This window comes from Plecotus auritus (assembly GCF_963455305.1).
Source record: "Plecotus auritus genome assembly, chromosome: 7".
Lineage (NCBI taxonomy): Eukaryota > Metazoa > Chordata > Mammalia > Chiroptera > Vespertilionidae > Plecotus > Plecotus auritus.
This window is the reverse complement of record NC_137774.1, coordinates 87431836-87447313: the sequence shown is the minus strand read 5'-3', so window position 1 is coordinate 87447313 and position 15478 is coordinate 87431836. Positions and strand designations below refer to the sequence as shown.

General features: G+C 45.1%; 1 protein-coding gene across 2 annotated transcripts in view; it reads left to right on the top strand.

The window, feature by feature from the left end:
* Nucleotides 1-15478, top strand: part of AUTS2 (activator of transcription and developmental regulator AUTS2) — a 1178049-nt gene that overhangs the window by 1092047 nt on the left and 70524 nt on the right. For both annotated transcript variants that reach the window (XM_080682460.1, XM_080682459.1), the window contains exon 6: nt 139-190. In XM_080682460.1, the coding sequence (XP_080538586.1) occupies nt 139-190 (52 nt within the window). The remainder of the gene's footprint in view (nt 1-138; nt 191-15478) is intronic.

The window sequence follows — 15478 nt, the reverse complement described above, 5'->3', positions numbered from 1 at the left end:
AGCACCACCTTATGGAGGGTTGGGGAAATTGCTGCTTTCCTGCTTAGGCTTTTTCTAAACGCAGTAAATTGATTTAGAAAAATAGTAATGATGATGGTGACTATATTAATGGTAATTTTCTCCCTTCTTGTTTTCTAGGCATCAGATGCCAGCTCTGAAAAACTCTTCAATACCGTTATTGTAAACAAAGGTAAGATTAATTCTGAGCTGTGATTTATGTATTTTCATATTTGTGTTATTGTCATTGCCGAGGAAGAAAGAATAAAAAACAACGGTCTTTTTTTTCATTCTGGAACTACTGTTCATATTTTGTGGTTTTGCTTGAGATGGACTCTGTGTTCTTTTGTGATACATTACAAACAGTTTATTTTAAAGAATACCTTGAATCCTTATTTCAATTGATTTGAGTAAGAAATCACTACTATCAAAACGCCTTAACTTTATTGTTACTTATCAACTACCCAGCAGTCGGAGAACTATAAATAGCCGATTTGTACTGCAGACTCTAATAAACAGTAGATGTTTATATTCGCAGCATTATGGTCATAAACCAAGCCTTACTCTGCTGAGGGCCTTCTATAAAGTTAATAAGTGAGCAAGAGGGCAAAATCTAAATATGTGCTATCCCTTTAATTTCTTTCAAACCACAATATAGAGTTAGAGGCTAACGATATAGCAGTACATTAAGGGAAAACTTGTCTATTATTGCAAATAGGTTTCTGAGCAGTTTTCATTGTAGCAGTGTTGCTGGAAAAAATGAAATTTAAAGGAGTGTCTAATCACGGGATTTGCAAAGGTGTATAACTTGAAAGGTATAAATCAGATTTATAATAGAACCAGATATAGGTGCTTGCGTGATAATTGCTAAAGGAAGGTGTGCTTTCTGTGGGAATCCCTCCTGTGTTACCTGGAAGAGACTAGGCAGTGCCTGCACAGAGTTGGGCCTTCATAAATTGAAATTTGAAACCACTTCAGCATTCCGTCATTGCCTGGGCTAGCATTTTTTGCTAGCTGGTAAGACACATTTTCAAGTTCAGTTATTTTGAGCTCACAGATTATTTTAGAATTGGAACCAACTGCAATTTTAAATAGTACATTATGTTTAGAGTTCCCTTGAGGTGTATATGCCTATGTGATTGCTATTACTCCCAGAATTATTGTCATATTGAATTTTATCTTTTTTATTGCATGATGGAGTGTTCCAGTTTTATATTTCATCATATTTTTTGATGGACTGAAAGTTTGTATAAATTTGTTAACCATAATGCTAAAAGCCCAATAAAAGAAGATACGTGCAGTTCACGGCGTACAGTGCTCATATGTAAGAATGCATAATTGTTTATCACTCATTTTGATGAGGGAGAGGATCAGTAGACAGTGGTGTGTATCTGTGTGAAAGAGGGTGGGGTGGGAGGAGGAGGAGGAGACTGAGGTAGGCCAGGTCACCCAAAGGCGGTCTTCGTGTTTCAGTGACAACCCGCCCCAGCCCCTCCCAGGACCTCCAGCACCATGTCACTGTGTCTTACTTGGGCCAGTTGACATAAAGCTCTGGAATGTGTTTCCCCTCCCTGGGATGAGCCCTAGAGTGAGAGTGGACTCTGAGACCTGCATTCAGGCGGCGCTGCCCTCACCAGGCTGAAAGGCTCTCTTCAGGGCAAATGGAGAGTGATTGATGAGGAACCCCTCTGCCCGCTCCCTCCTGCTTCTGCCCCCCTCCCCCTTTCCCTTTTCCAATCAAATGTTTCCCACATTCTTATTTGTGTTTACTTACAGAGTGTGATTTGTGGCATCTATTTGGTTGTGAATAGTCACCCCCTGACAGGGTGCCTTTCTTCTGAGCTGCTTTTCTGGGGTGATTTAGTTGGCTTGAAAGGATTAAGGTTTCTTTGTGTACACTAAAATCAACACAGGCTTTTTCTAAGCTTTGCTTGGGAAACCATACACAAATAAGCATTTTAGTTGATGGCAGATTATTCCTTTGCCCCTTATTTCCATCAAAATGGTCTTTCTTTTCTCCTCCTGAGTTTCCCCTTAATGCCTTATGCTAATTCCTGTTGGTAACATGAATGACAAGAGAGGGAATCAATGCAAATCCAGGTGCTGCAGACTAGACTGACTGGTGTCCAGCACCCGCCCCCCTCCCTGGAGAGAAGGAGATTAAGGGGAGCAGGAAAGGAGGGGGGAGGTGGGGACAGTTTTGTTAAGGGGATTAGTATTCAAACTGCTAAACATCAGGAAAACAACTTCAAAAAGAGATTCATTGTGTAGTGATAATGCCAGCCATGGCTTCAGGACAGGTGCAGAGAGCCTCGCTATGTGCTTTTGGGTTTGGGGCTGTTTTCACTCCAGGTAGTGGCAGCGTTTACTGGATGGATAGTCGACAGGGCCTTCAAGGAATTGTCAGCTTCATGCACATCAAGTTCAAGTTCTCCTGCAAAGCAGCCTGCCTGCCTACCAGTCAGGTCTCCTGTCTCTGTCCAGTATTCTTAGCCAAGAGCAATAAAAAGCGTTGTAAGAAAAGGGCAAATTTACACCAGGTAGCAAACACTACTGGGAAAATCTTCAAAGCTTCCAGCTTGCAGGGAAGCTGACACGTGTATTTCTCCACCTCCAGATGTTTAAAGCTACACATCACCTCTCTGGCTCAGAGTTCTACAGTGCTCCTCCGCCTTAGAGAAGCCTGGCTCTAAACTGGTGCTGTGATTATGCCGCTGAGCCCAGTGGCAGCAGATTTGGGCCATAAAATTTCACTGTGGGAGGGCAGTGTTAATCTCACAAACTGATTATGGTTGGGGCTTGGGGTAGCAGCTTTGATGTTGGGATGCTGGGGATGGAGCTCCAGGCTGAAGCAGCAGGCCATGGCTCAAGTCCTGTCCATCTGTTTGTGAGCCCGAATAAATCATGCAGCCTCTGTGGGTCAGAATTTCCAACCATGGCAAAAGCTCCCAGTCTTGCTAGGGCCTGAGGTCTCTGGTGGGGATGTTTTCTAACATTTAGTTGGGAAGTGAGGAGGGGCTGAAACAGAGTAGGTCAGATCGATGGGTTTTCTGTCACTTCTGCCCATTGATTCTATGTTGATGTTCTCAGTGTTGTAGAGTCCATCCAATTTAGTAGAGAACTGGTAAAAGTTTTGTGTTTAGGTATTCCAAATCATTGCTTTCTTCCGATGCCTTTTATTTCCCATCTTAAAACAAACGAATTAAGCAGTGTGGGCTTGCATGTGCCCACGCTATTCCAGTGAGAACTGAGCATGTCCAGAGAGGTGGGAAGATGAGCCTCCAAATTGCAGGGCTTAGGGGTGTAGACATAAAAAAAAAAGTTTTACTTTAATCAAGGTCATGGTTGCCTTATTTAATCAGTGTGTGTTTAAACGTTTACAGGATGTTCATGTGAATTTTATGAATCCTTCTGTCTTTGTGACTCAACCATCTGCCAAAGGAAAAATTAATTTTCTCAGTGAGACAGAAACACACAGAGAAAGACGTATTTCTTGTCCATGTTTAGTTGGTTGAACTGCTATAGAAGCAACAGGACTTGTACTCACAATTCTGGAGTATTTCTCCTGAAAAGGAACTCCAGTGTGTATTACCCTTTCTCACCTTCCGGAGGGTGGTGTTTGCCATTTTTGATATATAGACGGAAATGCAGAAAGTGAGTCCTTTGCTGCCTGTGACCATCCTGCCAAGATAGTTAATCTCCTTTAAAATTTGAAATTGCTTCAGAGCAGAGCTCCCTGAGGAGGAAAGAAAAGCAGGGCAGCCCTACCTGGGAGGAAGGAGAATAGTCTCTGGAGTCCTCTGTCTATGTACCAGCCCAGATGTGGGCTCATGGTCTAGGTTAGGGGAAGGGAAAAGGCCCCTTCTTGCCACAGAGCCCTCTTGTCCAGGATCTGTCCTGCAGGCAGGGCGAGCTGTAGAGGAGAGGTGGCCAAGAGGTGTACTTCACACCAGGACTTTCTCACCCCTTCTTTACCTTCCCTGTGTCTCACATAGTAGCCTTGGGCCCTCCTGAGTGAGCTGTTAGAGAGCTGAAGCACTGAGGTGGGAATGACCCAGGGAGGGAGGAAGCCCCTGGTTTGTGCTCCCCCTGCTTTGAGTACCAGTGTCTACTGTGATGTGAACAGCTAAGGAGCACCACCCACCCTCATGGTCGGCCATGGGGGAGCTCTGGTGGACACTCACCATGGTGAGTACCAGATGGGGCCGGGGACCACCTGGAGCTCACTCTCCCCAGGATGGTTTTTCCCTTTCCAGGCACTACCAGGCCTGCAGGTGGACACACCTGGCCTCTTCTTGGGGTCATTTTGTGGTGTGGGGGTCCATGGGACACCGATGAAGTCAGAGCCTTTACGTTACTGGGGATTTCGGTTGTTTTTGACAGTGTGCTTTTATCAGCAGCATAGAAAGAAAACCAGGCTAAAAAATTGCTTGAGATTTGAGGAGAGCAGGTGAGAGACATGTTAGTAGAGATACACCTGCTTAGTGTGATGAGGTTCAGTAACTGGGTACCTAATAAATTTTTTAATGGAGATGATCTCACCTCATTTATTAGGTTTAGACATGAAAGGGAACCCCTTATTTTGGTGACCAAAAAAGCTGAGTTATATTATCACCAAGGCCACCACTGAGCTAAGAAAAGCCCTCCCCTAAAATAATTCTGTGCTTTCTATATAAGTGAAAGTAATGGAGTTGTTGAGTATGGCATAGCTTTCTTTTAAATTTTCTTTTTAATTTAGAGTTTAAAACCCCATCATAATGCACATGTAGAGACCATTTTACAATTCCTACTCGTGTCTTGGTTTGGTTGCGAGGGGGACATGACGTCAAACACATTCCGCATGTGCAGAAGAGTCCATTGCAGCCTCTGTAAATTGGCTGCATTTTTGTAATGTTTTAAATCCTAGATAAGGGGAACTTGGACTGTTATGCATTCTTTAATTTTCTTTCTCTAGACCTTTTTTTGGTATCTTTTGGGGGCATTTGGGGGTCTTTAGGAGATAGAGACCTCTGATGTGTGAAGAATTAAATACTATTGAAGGGTAATTGGTGCTTGATGGGAGACAAAGAAGCTAGAGTACTTGAGTTCCTCCTCCTAGCCCACTGCAAATAGCACGCAATCAGCTCCTTTTCTTATGGAAATTGACCTTTCCATAGAAACCACGCTCAAATCCGTTGTATAGAATTATTTCCTGAGAATTCTTGGGAAATCAGATGCCTTGTACTGTTAGTGTGAAGCCACCAGTAAGGGTCTAAAAATATCCCATGTTGTGAGAAAGTGTTTCCCTTTAATGTTTTCATCAGCTGCTACTTGGTCTTTCCCTGACCTTATGGATTATTGTGGGGGGGTGGGGGGGAGGGAACCCTGGAGTTGTAATGGTGAATGTGAATGTTTGGAAGAGGGTGGAAGATTTTTCTGAACATTCACATCGATCTTGATGGTGTCTTTTGTTTGACAGTGATGTCACCTTTCCCGGTAAAACTGAGGCCAGACCAGCAGGAGTGGATCACAATGTAGTACACTCCTTCTTCCAGTGACATAAGCCAACATGATTGTTACTTTTGAGCTCAAGGACCAAGCTCTTCGCTTATTTTTTTGAAAGTCTTCTCTCCATGCTTGGCAATATTAGCTAGAAAGCTTGAAGCCATTCATATTCAGGGTTTTGTTTGGTTAAACAAAATGACTTAGTATTTGGTTGTCTCAAAAAGTAATACACACTCGTAAGACACAGTTGTAATGAAAACCTCAGATCGGTTCTGGAGAGCCTTTAATGGGACCTGCTAAGTGACAAAGGGCCTCCTCACTGGTGACGCCAGGCCCGGAGAGTTTCCTGCATGGAGGAAGCTGGGGCTAGCTACCCAGGACCTCTGGATCACTTCTCGTTTCTGACAACTGCAGAAAAATGTTGTTTTCTCTGAAAATGTATGTTTATTTAACTAGGTTTCTTTTTGCTTCACAATCTGGATTCCATTCAGTCAGTTACCACTCCAATTAACTAACAATTATTTAACATTAACAGTAATTACAGACGCCAGTTAAGCGCCTACAGATGTCAACTGTTAGCTTTGTACCTAATCACTCAATGAAATGGAGAAAGTTCAACAAACATCAATTAGCCAAGCAATTAGTATGAGTTAGGAAAGAGCATGTTATCATGTGTGAGCTGATTCAATTTATTTTATTTTGGCAGTAAAACACACACAGGCAAGCAGCAATAAGTTCCTCAGATAAGATAAAACACTATTGTGTTGCAGCTTACAGAATTCTCTGCTTTCCTGTGCATAAGTCAAACATACTCTTGCCTGGAATTTATTTAACGATCAAAATTTGTCTCAGTTACTCAGCCCAGCAATGCTCAGTCTCAGGAAGCAGCTTTGGTGAATTATGAATTCAGTGAAGATGCTGTAAAAGGAAATGCCAGAAAATTTCAGCAGAGAAATGATTGATTCCCACACAAGTAATCTCCTCCGAGTATTTTGGATTTTTACCGGTTTATTCCTGAACTTGTGGAGCCGGTGCAACAGTGATTTTTATGAATTTCATGGTGCCTGAACTTTTGCTCAGCTGTCTTTGATTTATAAGCCTGGGGTAGCCATCAGCGTGTTTTACCACTTGCCCAGTCTGTGCTTTAGAAAAGCAGAAATGGCTCTCTATGAAAGACCCTCTTAGTGGGCTCACCAGGGGATTTGGCCTGAATTCAGAGTTCTGTGCTGCTTCCCCGTAACCCACACACACCCTATAGACCTGACTCCCGTGGGTGGCTGAGCATGCCTGGGCTCACTGGGAGAGGCATTCTAAGGCCTGGTTATGCAGGGTGGCCCATACATTAGTATTTGGAGGTTCATATTACCTGCAAGTGAAACGCTGGCCATAGGTGGCGGTACCTCTGGATTCCCTCCTATAAGTGATTTCTTGCCAAGTCCAGAACCTATGGATAGGAGTGGAAGGAGCCCGGGTTTGTGAGGCACCCCATCAGTTCACTGTGATGTGATGTGATGTGATGTGATGCGCAGAAGTGTCCATGTGAGCAAGCCTCTCAACAGCTCCAAGAGTTGAAGAATAAACATCCTGCCACTGGTATGGCACGGTGAAGAGCCCATATCCTGTGGGGGTTCCGGTGGTGCCCCTTCTGCGGTAGTCAGCAGTACCACCCAGGAGGACTGTCCCAGCTGGCTCCTGAGCAGCGTGTTTGCCTTCTGCAGCAGTTCAGGGTTTCTGTCTGTCCACCGTTGCACATTGTGCCGCAGAGGCCGTGACAACAAAGGTATCATGATAGGTCAGCCATGGACCCGCTGCAGGCCTTGCCTTTACTCTGGGACCAGCTCTGGGCTGCCCCCATCCTGGTAGTTACTTTGGCAGAGGGAGAAGAGCAGGTCAGAACCGTGGAAGGGCCTCTTGTCTCAGCTTGGAGGTGGTAGGTAGGCGGCATGTCCAACCATCTCACTGCCAGAACAAGTCCCTGGGGCTTTTCCCGAGGTATTTTATGGTCCCTGGAGGTTGGGAAGAACTTTTCTTGATGGTGGTGGGTCTCAGCCAGGACTTCTGGCATCCCAGAAGGTCAACCATTATCTGAGCAGGTGCAGCCAAAATCGCCATGGTTACTGATTTTCTCACCTAATAAGATCATGTATCCATATTTCTATTCTCCATGCCCATTCCTGTGCCAGTGAGTGGACTGATCTTTAATTTTCAGCCAGAGTTTATTAGAAATGACTTAGAATTTTCAAACGGGAGCATTTCCTTAGCAACTGGTGATGTAAGCCAGTTCTATGCTGAGATGGGAGGGGTCTGTTAATAAGGAGCAGTGTTCTGTGGGCCCTCCAATCCTCTCTGACCCTCGTAACCCTTGTCTTATAAAGGAAGGGGTTGAGAGCACATCATTGCTTTTCTAAGAGTCCTTTTGAAGAGGGAAATGTCTCAAGTGTGCCTGTTAATAGACTGATGTGGGAGGTGGTTATATTTGGATGCCTTTAAAAGCCACTTGGAAAACATTTTCCCCCTCTTATCTATCACCTTTCACATCTCTCAGCAGAGTAACACTAAACCTAATTTTAGCCAACATTACATCATTTTCTCATTATCTGTTTATAGCCAGGGAAGGCTTTTCCATAGTAAAGCTCTTCTCCCAGAATGACCAACCATGCAATTCCTCATTTTATATCAATTGTGGATGTTCCAAGTGTGGCCTGCCCTCCGCTGGGCTTCTTGGTGTGATAAACTCTTAGGACCTCTTTATTCGCCAACTTTATCCATAAACATTGGTTTGACAAGGAGTCTTCTGAAATCAGCTTTGTCATCTGTTAAGTAAATGATGTCAGTGTTTATTCCATTTGTTCCTTCAATGGGTAGAAAGTGGAAGCCATGTTGAAATTACTCTTTCACTCAACAGATATGGTCAGGCACTGAGTACGTAACAGGCTCAGGACACACAGCAATGGACAGAACACATTACACATACAACCAGAAATTAAGAGTTTAAACTCAGAAAGAGACATTTTCAGTGGGGTAATGGGAAAGAAGTCGCTGACTGATTTTTTTTTTTTTAATGGCCTTAGGACTTTATTAGGAGGAGAGTTGATGTCAGGTGAGCCCCTGTGGATCAGCAAACCAGAAACAGAGCAGATGCCAGGAGGCTGCCAAAGGTGTCACCTTTTCTGAGAGCCACGACATTTGCCAACTTGTGCTCACTGTTATAGACTCAAACCTACCCCTTTGAGTTTCTCATCTGAAAAACTGATATTTTTGTTAAATTGGTTACTTAAGCTAATGAAAAGATTTGGGGGAGCACTGTAAAGTTCTGTGCATTGCCTATCAGCAGGACCCCCTTTTTTTCATGCTTCCTCAGTTAGCATCGTTTGCTTCAATGTTCGTCAGGTTGGCGTACCACAAGGAGGCGAAGGCCGTGGCACAGTGAGCGCTGGGTTTAGGAACAGAAGACCAGGCTTGAGTCCGAGCGGGCCACCTGTGACCACCGGCAGCTCACCCCATTGAACTTGTTTTCCTCTTTGGCAATGTTGGAAAGTTGGAGGGACTCCAAAATCCATCAAGTCTAAAGGCCAGAGTTTGCTTTTCTTTTGAGTATTGTGGGTCCTTTTAGAGCCTGAAGCTTGTGTAGAGGCCTGCATTTTCCTAGACAGCTGAGAGGGAGGCTGTGAGCACTTGCCTTTGCAAGGAGTGGTGCCTTGGGGCCAGTGCTGACTTCAGTCCTGGACGTGGTGAGCAAGAAAGGGCTGTGGAAGCCCCTCTGCTGTGCAGGAGCTTCCATCTCTGTAAGAAAGATCCTGGAGGTAAGAGGGGGCTGAGTCCCAGAGGCCGGGGAGGAAGGGAGAATCAGGTTCTACAATTTGAATACCCACGGTGAGGTACAAACCTCCAGAATAAGAATAACAGTACAGTCCTTCTCTGCTGGTCTGCATTTTGTGAGGTGTTTTATCTGCTTCATAAATGTCTATAAAGCCCCACGGTACAAAGCACTTGGGTGCTGGTTCCTTTGTTCTTGACCTAAGTGGAATGACTGACCACTTCCCTCAGGGGTTTTGCTGTAGGTTAGATACAGGTGGGGCCAGGGGCCAGACTCCCAGAGGAAGGCCCTGCTTTAGAGCATCCAGGGGCAAGCTGCCAGGTAGCTTCCTTTTCCACGGAGTGATTCATTTTACCAAGGTGAATGGCAGTGAGGCCTGGATGGACCATTCTAGATAACGTAGGGAATGTCGCCACCTCGCCATCCATCTTCCTCTGTCAGCAGACTCCTTCACCAGGCAATTCATCAGAACTCTGCTTCTTCCGGGGTTAATCCAGGCCTTCTTGACTGAAGCAATTTACTCCCTACTTTGCTTTTTGCCAGAAGGTAGTCGACCTCATTGTCTCAATACCATACTTGCTGTGTGCTGGATTTTAGCTTTATTCACAGCCTTCTCTTATATGTTGGTGAAAGGTTTGTTTTAGAGTAAAGAAAAAGAGATAATACTTTGAGTATCTAGGCATTCCGTACACGGTGGCACAAACTACAATTGTGAATGGATCTAAGGAGGAGCCGGGGTAATTTTATTGTTGCCAGATCCATTGTGTGTTATTTAGGGGAATTGGGTTTGTCCCACTGCCTCCCTCTCTTTCTGAGACTGAGAACTGCAGACAGGAAGAGGGTCACTGACGAGACACTGAGCATCTTAGAGGCAGATTCCTTGATTAGATGCAGGGGCACAGCTGCTGTGTGCTTTGGTCGAATATTAGCTTATAAATTTTGTGGGGGTTCTTTTTGTGTTTCCTTTTTTAAGTTGTCTGTAGGGGCCACGTTGCCCTGTATAATGGCCTCTTCCCGAGCTGTTAGATCAATTTGATTTCGACTCCCAGGGAAATGGAAACTCCTGACTTCAGTAGGCAGGCTGGGGATACCTGGCTAGAGGTTGGCTCTCCAGTGCCAATCTGGCCTCACCCACCCTGGGTAATTAATAGTGCCCGAATGGCCATCACCCCTGCTGGGCCGGGGCCTCACCGCCAGAGCACACCTTCTTCAGGCTGGGGCTGGGTTTAGCCACTTGCCTCCTCAGGGCCCTGGGGTTGAGCAGACGGCTCCTGCTCCCTCCTCCTTCCCTGTGAGCTCCAGGACAAACTTGAAAACTGCCTACTCGGAGGGATTTTCTGGCATTTTAAAAGTTAAGGCTGACTTTCGGAGCCTTCTCAGCATCTTGCCAGGTATCTTATCTTATTCAAATATCCTAATTGCTACTCAGGCTTCTCACTGCACATCATCCTAGCACCCAACTGACAAAATAGACCTTCACCTGAGGGCCTCATTATGCTTTCTGCCTGTGCATCAGGCCAAAAATACCTCCACAATACCCGCCCGACATCCTGGGCTTGCAAGTGACAAACAAATAATTGGGTGAAACAAACCCTGGGTGCCGAGCAGCTGCCATCGGTGTCGGAGCACAGAGGAGTCCCCAGCAATAACAGTCACAGCGCTGCCTGCTTCGTGTCAGAGCAAATCTTTGAACAGTGGGTTTGCTGACACCAGAGAATGACAGCCTTGGAAATGGCATGCTAGTTACTGCTGCGAGTGAGGCCTCTCATGTAGATCGTGACAAGCAGCTGTCATTTCCATACAGGTGAGCAACTGACATCCTAGAATGGGGAGGGCGGGGAGGCAGAGGGCCATGTTTGGTGGGCAGGTAAGGCTGCACTGTGGAGAGAGGAGTCTCAAGTACTCATGACCATTTGCACTGTGGCACAAGCTGGCCTTAACACACACACACACACACACACACACACACACACACACACACACACGTGCACCCTGTCTTTAACTCCTTTAGAACTCATCTGAGATCCAGCTGCAGAAATACGGTGCCAGCTTTTTGAGGCTGAGCTGAGGCCATGGTGCCCGTCGAGTGCCCAGCACAGCAGGCTTACAGAATTCGCTTAAAGATTTTTCCAGTTCCACTCTGTGCCCTCCTCATCTTCTTGATGTGTCATGGATTTGGTTTCCGGGGCCAATACTTAGTTTTAGTGAAAAAGGCCAAGTCTCTGCTGGTAAGAACTCACCACTAACAGGAATGGATCACCTGGAATTCAGGTGCAGGGTTGGGTCCAGACTAGGGCTTCTCCCAGTGTGGTCCTTGGACCAGCAAGACCAGCATCCCGTGAGGAGCTATTGTTAGATGTGTAAAATCCCCTGAATTGGACACTCTGTGGTGTGGCCCAGCAGTCTGCCTTGAACAAGCCTTCCAGGTGATACTGATGCAGGTGACCACAGGTCTCGATGCAAGGAAGGACATTTGGACAGTGGGGTTTTTATAAATGCTCAAATGATGCATGGATCACTTGGTGAAATCCAGACTCGTTAGCAAATAGGGGAATAGGCCTGATCATTGTCCGGCACGTTTTTACTTACTTATTTTCAATATCAGGTGCACCGGAGCTGTTGAAAGTAGCACCGTGGACCCACCACTGGACTAGGTTGCCCCTCGCCCTGGATTCCTGTCCTTCTGCTCTCTTCCCTGGTGCACAGGCCTCCTTGTGTCCAGGAGGCTGGCCGAAGCCAGGCCTGTGTTTAGGGCTGTATTGTAAAGCAAAGCTATCTGTCCTAAATGGAGTTTGGAACCATGACCTTGGGCCAGTGTTATCCTGTAACCAGCCGAGCTAACTTGCTCAACCACTTCTCAAAGACAAACTGCTCTGTTTAGTTCCTGGTTGGCAGATGCTGCCCCACCAGTGCCCGCCTGCCATCTGTATGCGGGGTTATCCCAACGCAGAGCACACCTACAGAGCAAGTGTGCTGTGACTACCAGGAACTATTTGGTAGCCAAACTACTGTGTAGATTCCTTATTCACCCGCAGTTACCAGGATTGTAGAATAATGGATGGCCATGTTTTAAAATATTTTCTCTTCTATGCAGAATATTATGCTAAGGCTATAAAATTATACCGAAGCTGAGTTTTTTCCAAAAATTGACATTTTCTAAGATGTTTCATCAAGTTGACCTGAATATTAAAGCTTTTTTAGGTGTCCCTCAATAATAGACGTCCCCCAGAGGGGGCTGTCAAACTTTCGCCTGCATCAGAATGCTCGGGTGGGCTTACTAAGACACAGGTTGCTGGGTCCCACCACCTTGAGGCTCATGAACTTGCATTTCTAACCGTTAACCAGAGGGTGCTGATGCTTCTGGTCTTGGGGGCACATTTGGGGATTTGTAGTGTGTTAAAGCTTTCCAAGTTTAAGTGCTTTCTCCAACAGTGAATATCTGAATTAAGAATCAGCTCAAAGACAACTGTGTCTTTACATGTGACGTGAAATTTGCATAAGAAAGTGAATTCCGTTTCAAAATGGATCCACATCAGGAGCTTTTTAAAACATGAAAATTAACCAAATTAATTGAACATAGAGAACATTGGAATGAACTCTCATATGTACCCATTATCCAGATTCATATTTATCAGGATTTGCCACAGATGTTTGTAGGTGAAAGGATAGATGGGGTGATTTCTGTTCTCTTCTCTTTATTGCTGATTTTATAGCATATGGCATTTTACCCCTACTTACTTCAGGGTCCATCTATTTTGTTCAAGTTTGTTCCTGTATAACCACATTCTATTACCAGTCTGACAAAACATAAAATAATTCCTCAGCATCCTCTAATTCCCATCTGTAGTCCCATCTCCCTGATTGTCTCACAGGTGCCATTTTACACAGTTTATTCCCATTCGATTCACCCCAGGGTCACGTATCAGTTACTTTAATCAGGAGCTTTCCACACTCTCCCGGCCTCCAATTCTCAAGCCAGTGGCTTATTGCAGAAACCAGGTCAGCTGTTTATAGACGAATCCACATGCTGGAAGCCCTTGTGGTGTCATTTAGTTTATTCCTCTGTCCCTCACATGTTCTACAGTGGGAACTGGGCCCAAGAGCCTGGGCTAGATTCAGGTTAGACTTTTTGGCAAGAAAACACCATAGACGTTGCAGAAAGCTTTGTGCTGCCTCACATTTGGGGGCCCACGATGTCTGGAGGTCTCAGTTTTGGTGCTGCCAGGGTTGTTCAGTGAGTTCAGGCGGTGACAAACTGACACCCGCATTGTCAAGCTCCCCATCCACTTTTCTCCGGTGGTTTCACCCACTGAGGATAGTTGCCCAACAAAGTACTTCATCAGGGATGGCAAAAGGGTGTCTTTCCTACCATCCCTCCACGTTAGTCGGCCGAAAGAAATTCTTCTGTACAACCGTTTTCCCTCATCAACTAGAGCGCTTTAGTTGTCCTCAGATATAATCACGGGAAAAGCAAGACAAATGTTTATTTTTTCTTTTATTTGCAACTTACAGAGCAAGAAGTTGTTACCCTTCTAGGAATTGTATTACTATTTCTATACCCTTCTCGGTTTGCATTTTTCTTACAGCAGATCTAACCCATGCTTTTAATTTTTTGAACCTTAAGTGGTTTGTGTTTATCAATGGAAGGGGCAAAATATCTAAAAATGAGAATGCTGTCTGAAAGAGCACCATCAGGTGAGTTCAGACACACGTGTGTGTGAATTTAAAGTTATGCCTGTCCTTCAAAGCTCTGCTCAAAGGCCACGTCCTCCAGGCAGCCTTCCATCTTCCCATGATGTGAACACTCCTGCAAGCTGCCTTTCCTGCTAGAGCGATAGATGCTGCTGTCTTACTCTCTTCTCTGAATTCTCCCCTCATCTTTCCCATGATGACCAGCAGGGTGTTTTGCATGAAGTAAGGGTTCAGTTCCTTTTTATCAAACATCCTAAAAGCTATTTCAAATCTTCGAATGTACATTATAACCCGAGTGACTCAGTGACTTGATCAAAGCAGGTTTGGAAAAATTTGAATCTTACTTGATCTATCGACTCATTTGGCATTATTAGATGGTCTGATGATCCCAACCAGTCCTTTTTCAGGAAGCGACTAGGAGGCTGTCCGTACATATTGAGTGCCTGCAGTGTGCCAGGGGTTTTCGTGTTTGTTTAACTCAAACTGTGGCCCAGCCAAATAGGTGTTTTACATGTGAGAAAACTATCCATGTGGGAAATAACAGCCAGGTCTGGTGTCCCAGCCTCCTGGTCTCCCAGGCTCCTGCTCTTTCTACCTGTGCCAGCCCAGCCTGAAGGGGTGGGGGCTATTGTTTGGTGAATTGGAAAATGCCTCCTGTGGACATCACAGTTTCCCATCCAGCCTGAACCGTTTGCAGTATATTTAGGCAAAAGGACTGATTATGCAGCTCTAGCCTGGGAAACTTGAGGGAGAGCAGAGTGGGGAACACCCACACTTTCAGCATAAGCCAGATATATTTAGCCACTTAATTTAATGGAAGACTTAGTGTGATATTTAAACTTAACGTCCCACAAAAGTAGATTTTACATATTTACAGAATTGGAGCATTATATTGCTGATTAATAAAAATTAAACTGGAAAAGCTGTAAAGGAATTTCAAGTGACAGGACAGCAGTTATAACTGGAAATCTTAGTGAAGTACTAAAATTTTTGTTGTTTAGAACTTACCACTTAATTTGGGAGTGGTGGTAAGGAGAGATTTATAGGTTGAGAAGGCCTCACTCAAGTAGATGGGAGAAATAATTCTCAAAGCCGTGTTAAGATAGCCCAAAATTCAGGCATCTACATATCAAGGGAAGGGAGAGTGGGTGAGGCAAGGGGGTGGTGGGGACCATAGACAGCCAGGCACCCAAAAGGGGTCCAAGGAAAAGTGGAAATTTCTGAAGTACCTTTTGCGGGGGCAGGGGGGGCGGTATGTGTCTATGTGTATGTGGCAGGGAAAGAAGAAGAGTTTCCAATGGGATAGCACTCAGAGTAAGCTTGTTTTTTTTCTCTCTCTTTTTTTCCTCTTTCTTTTTCATTTTTTCTTATAAAGCCAAATAGCCCAACCCATGTTGAGTTTTCTGATAGCAAAGGTGCAGGGGATCCCTGCCATTCATCCATGTTTTGTGGAACTCTTTTTCTCGGAGAGCCTCAAGCCCTCACCCA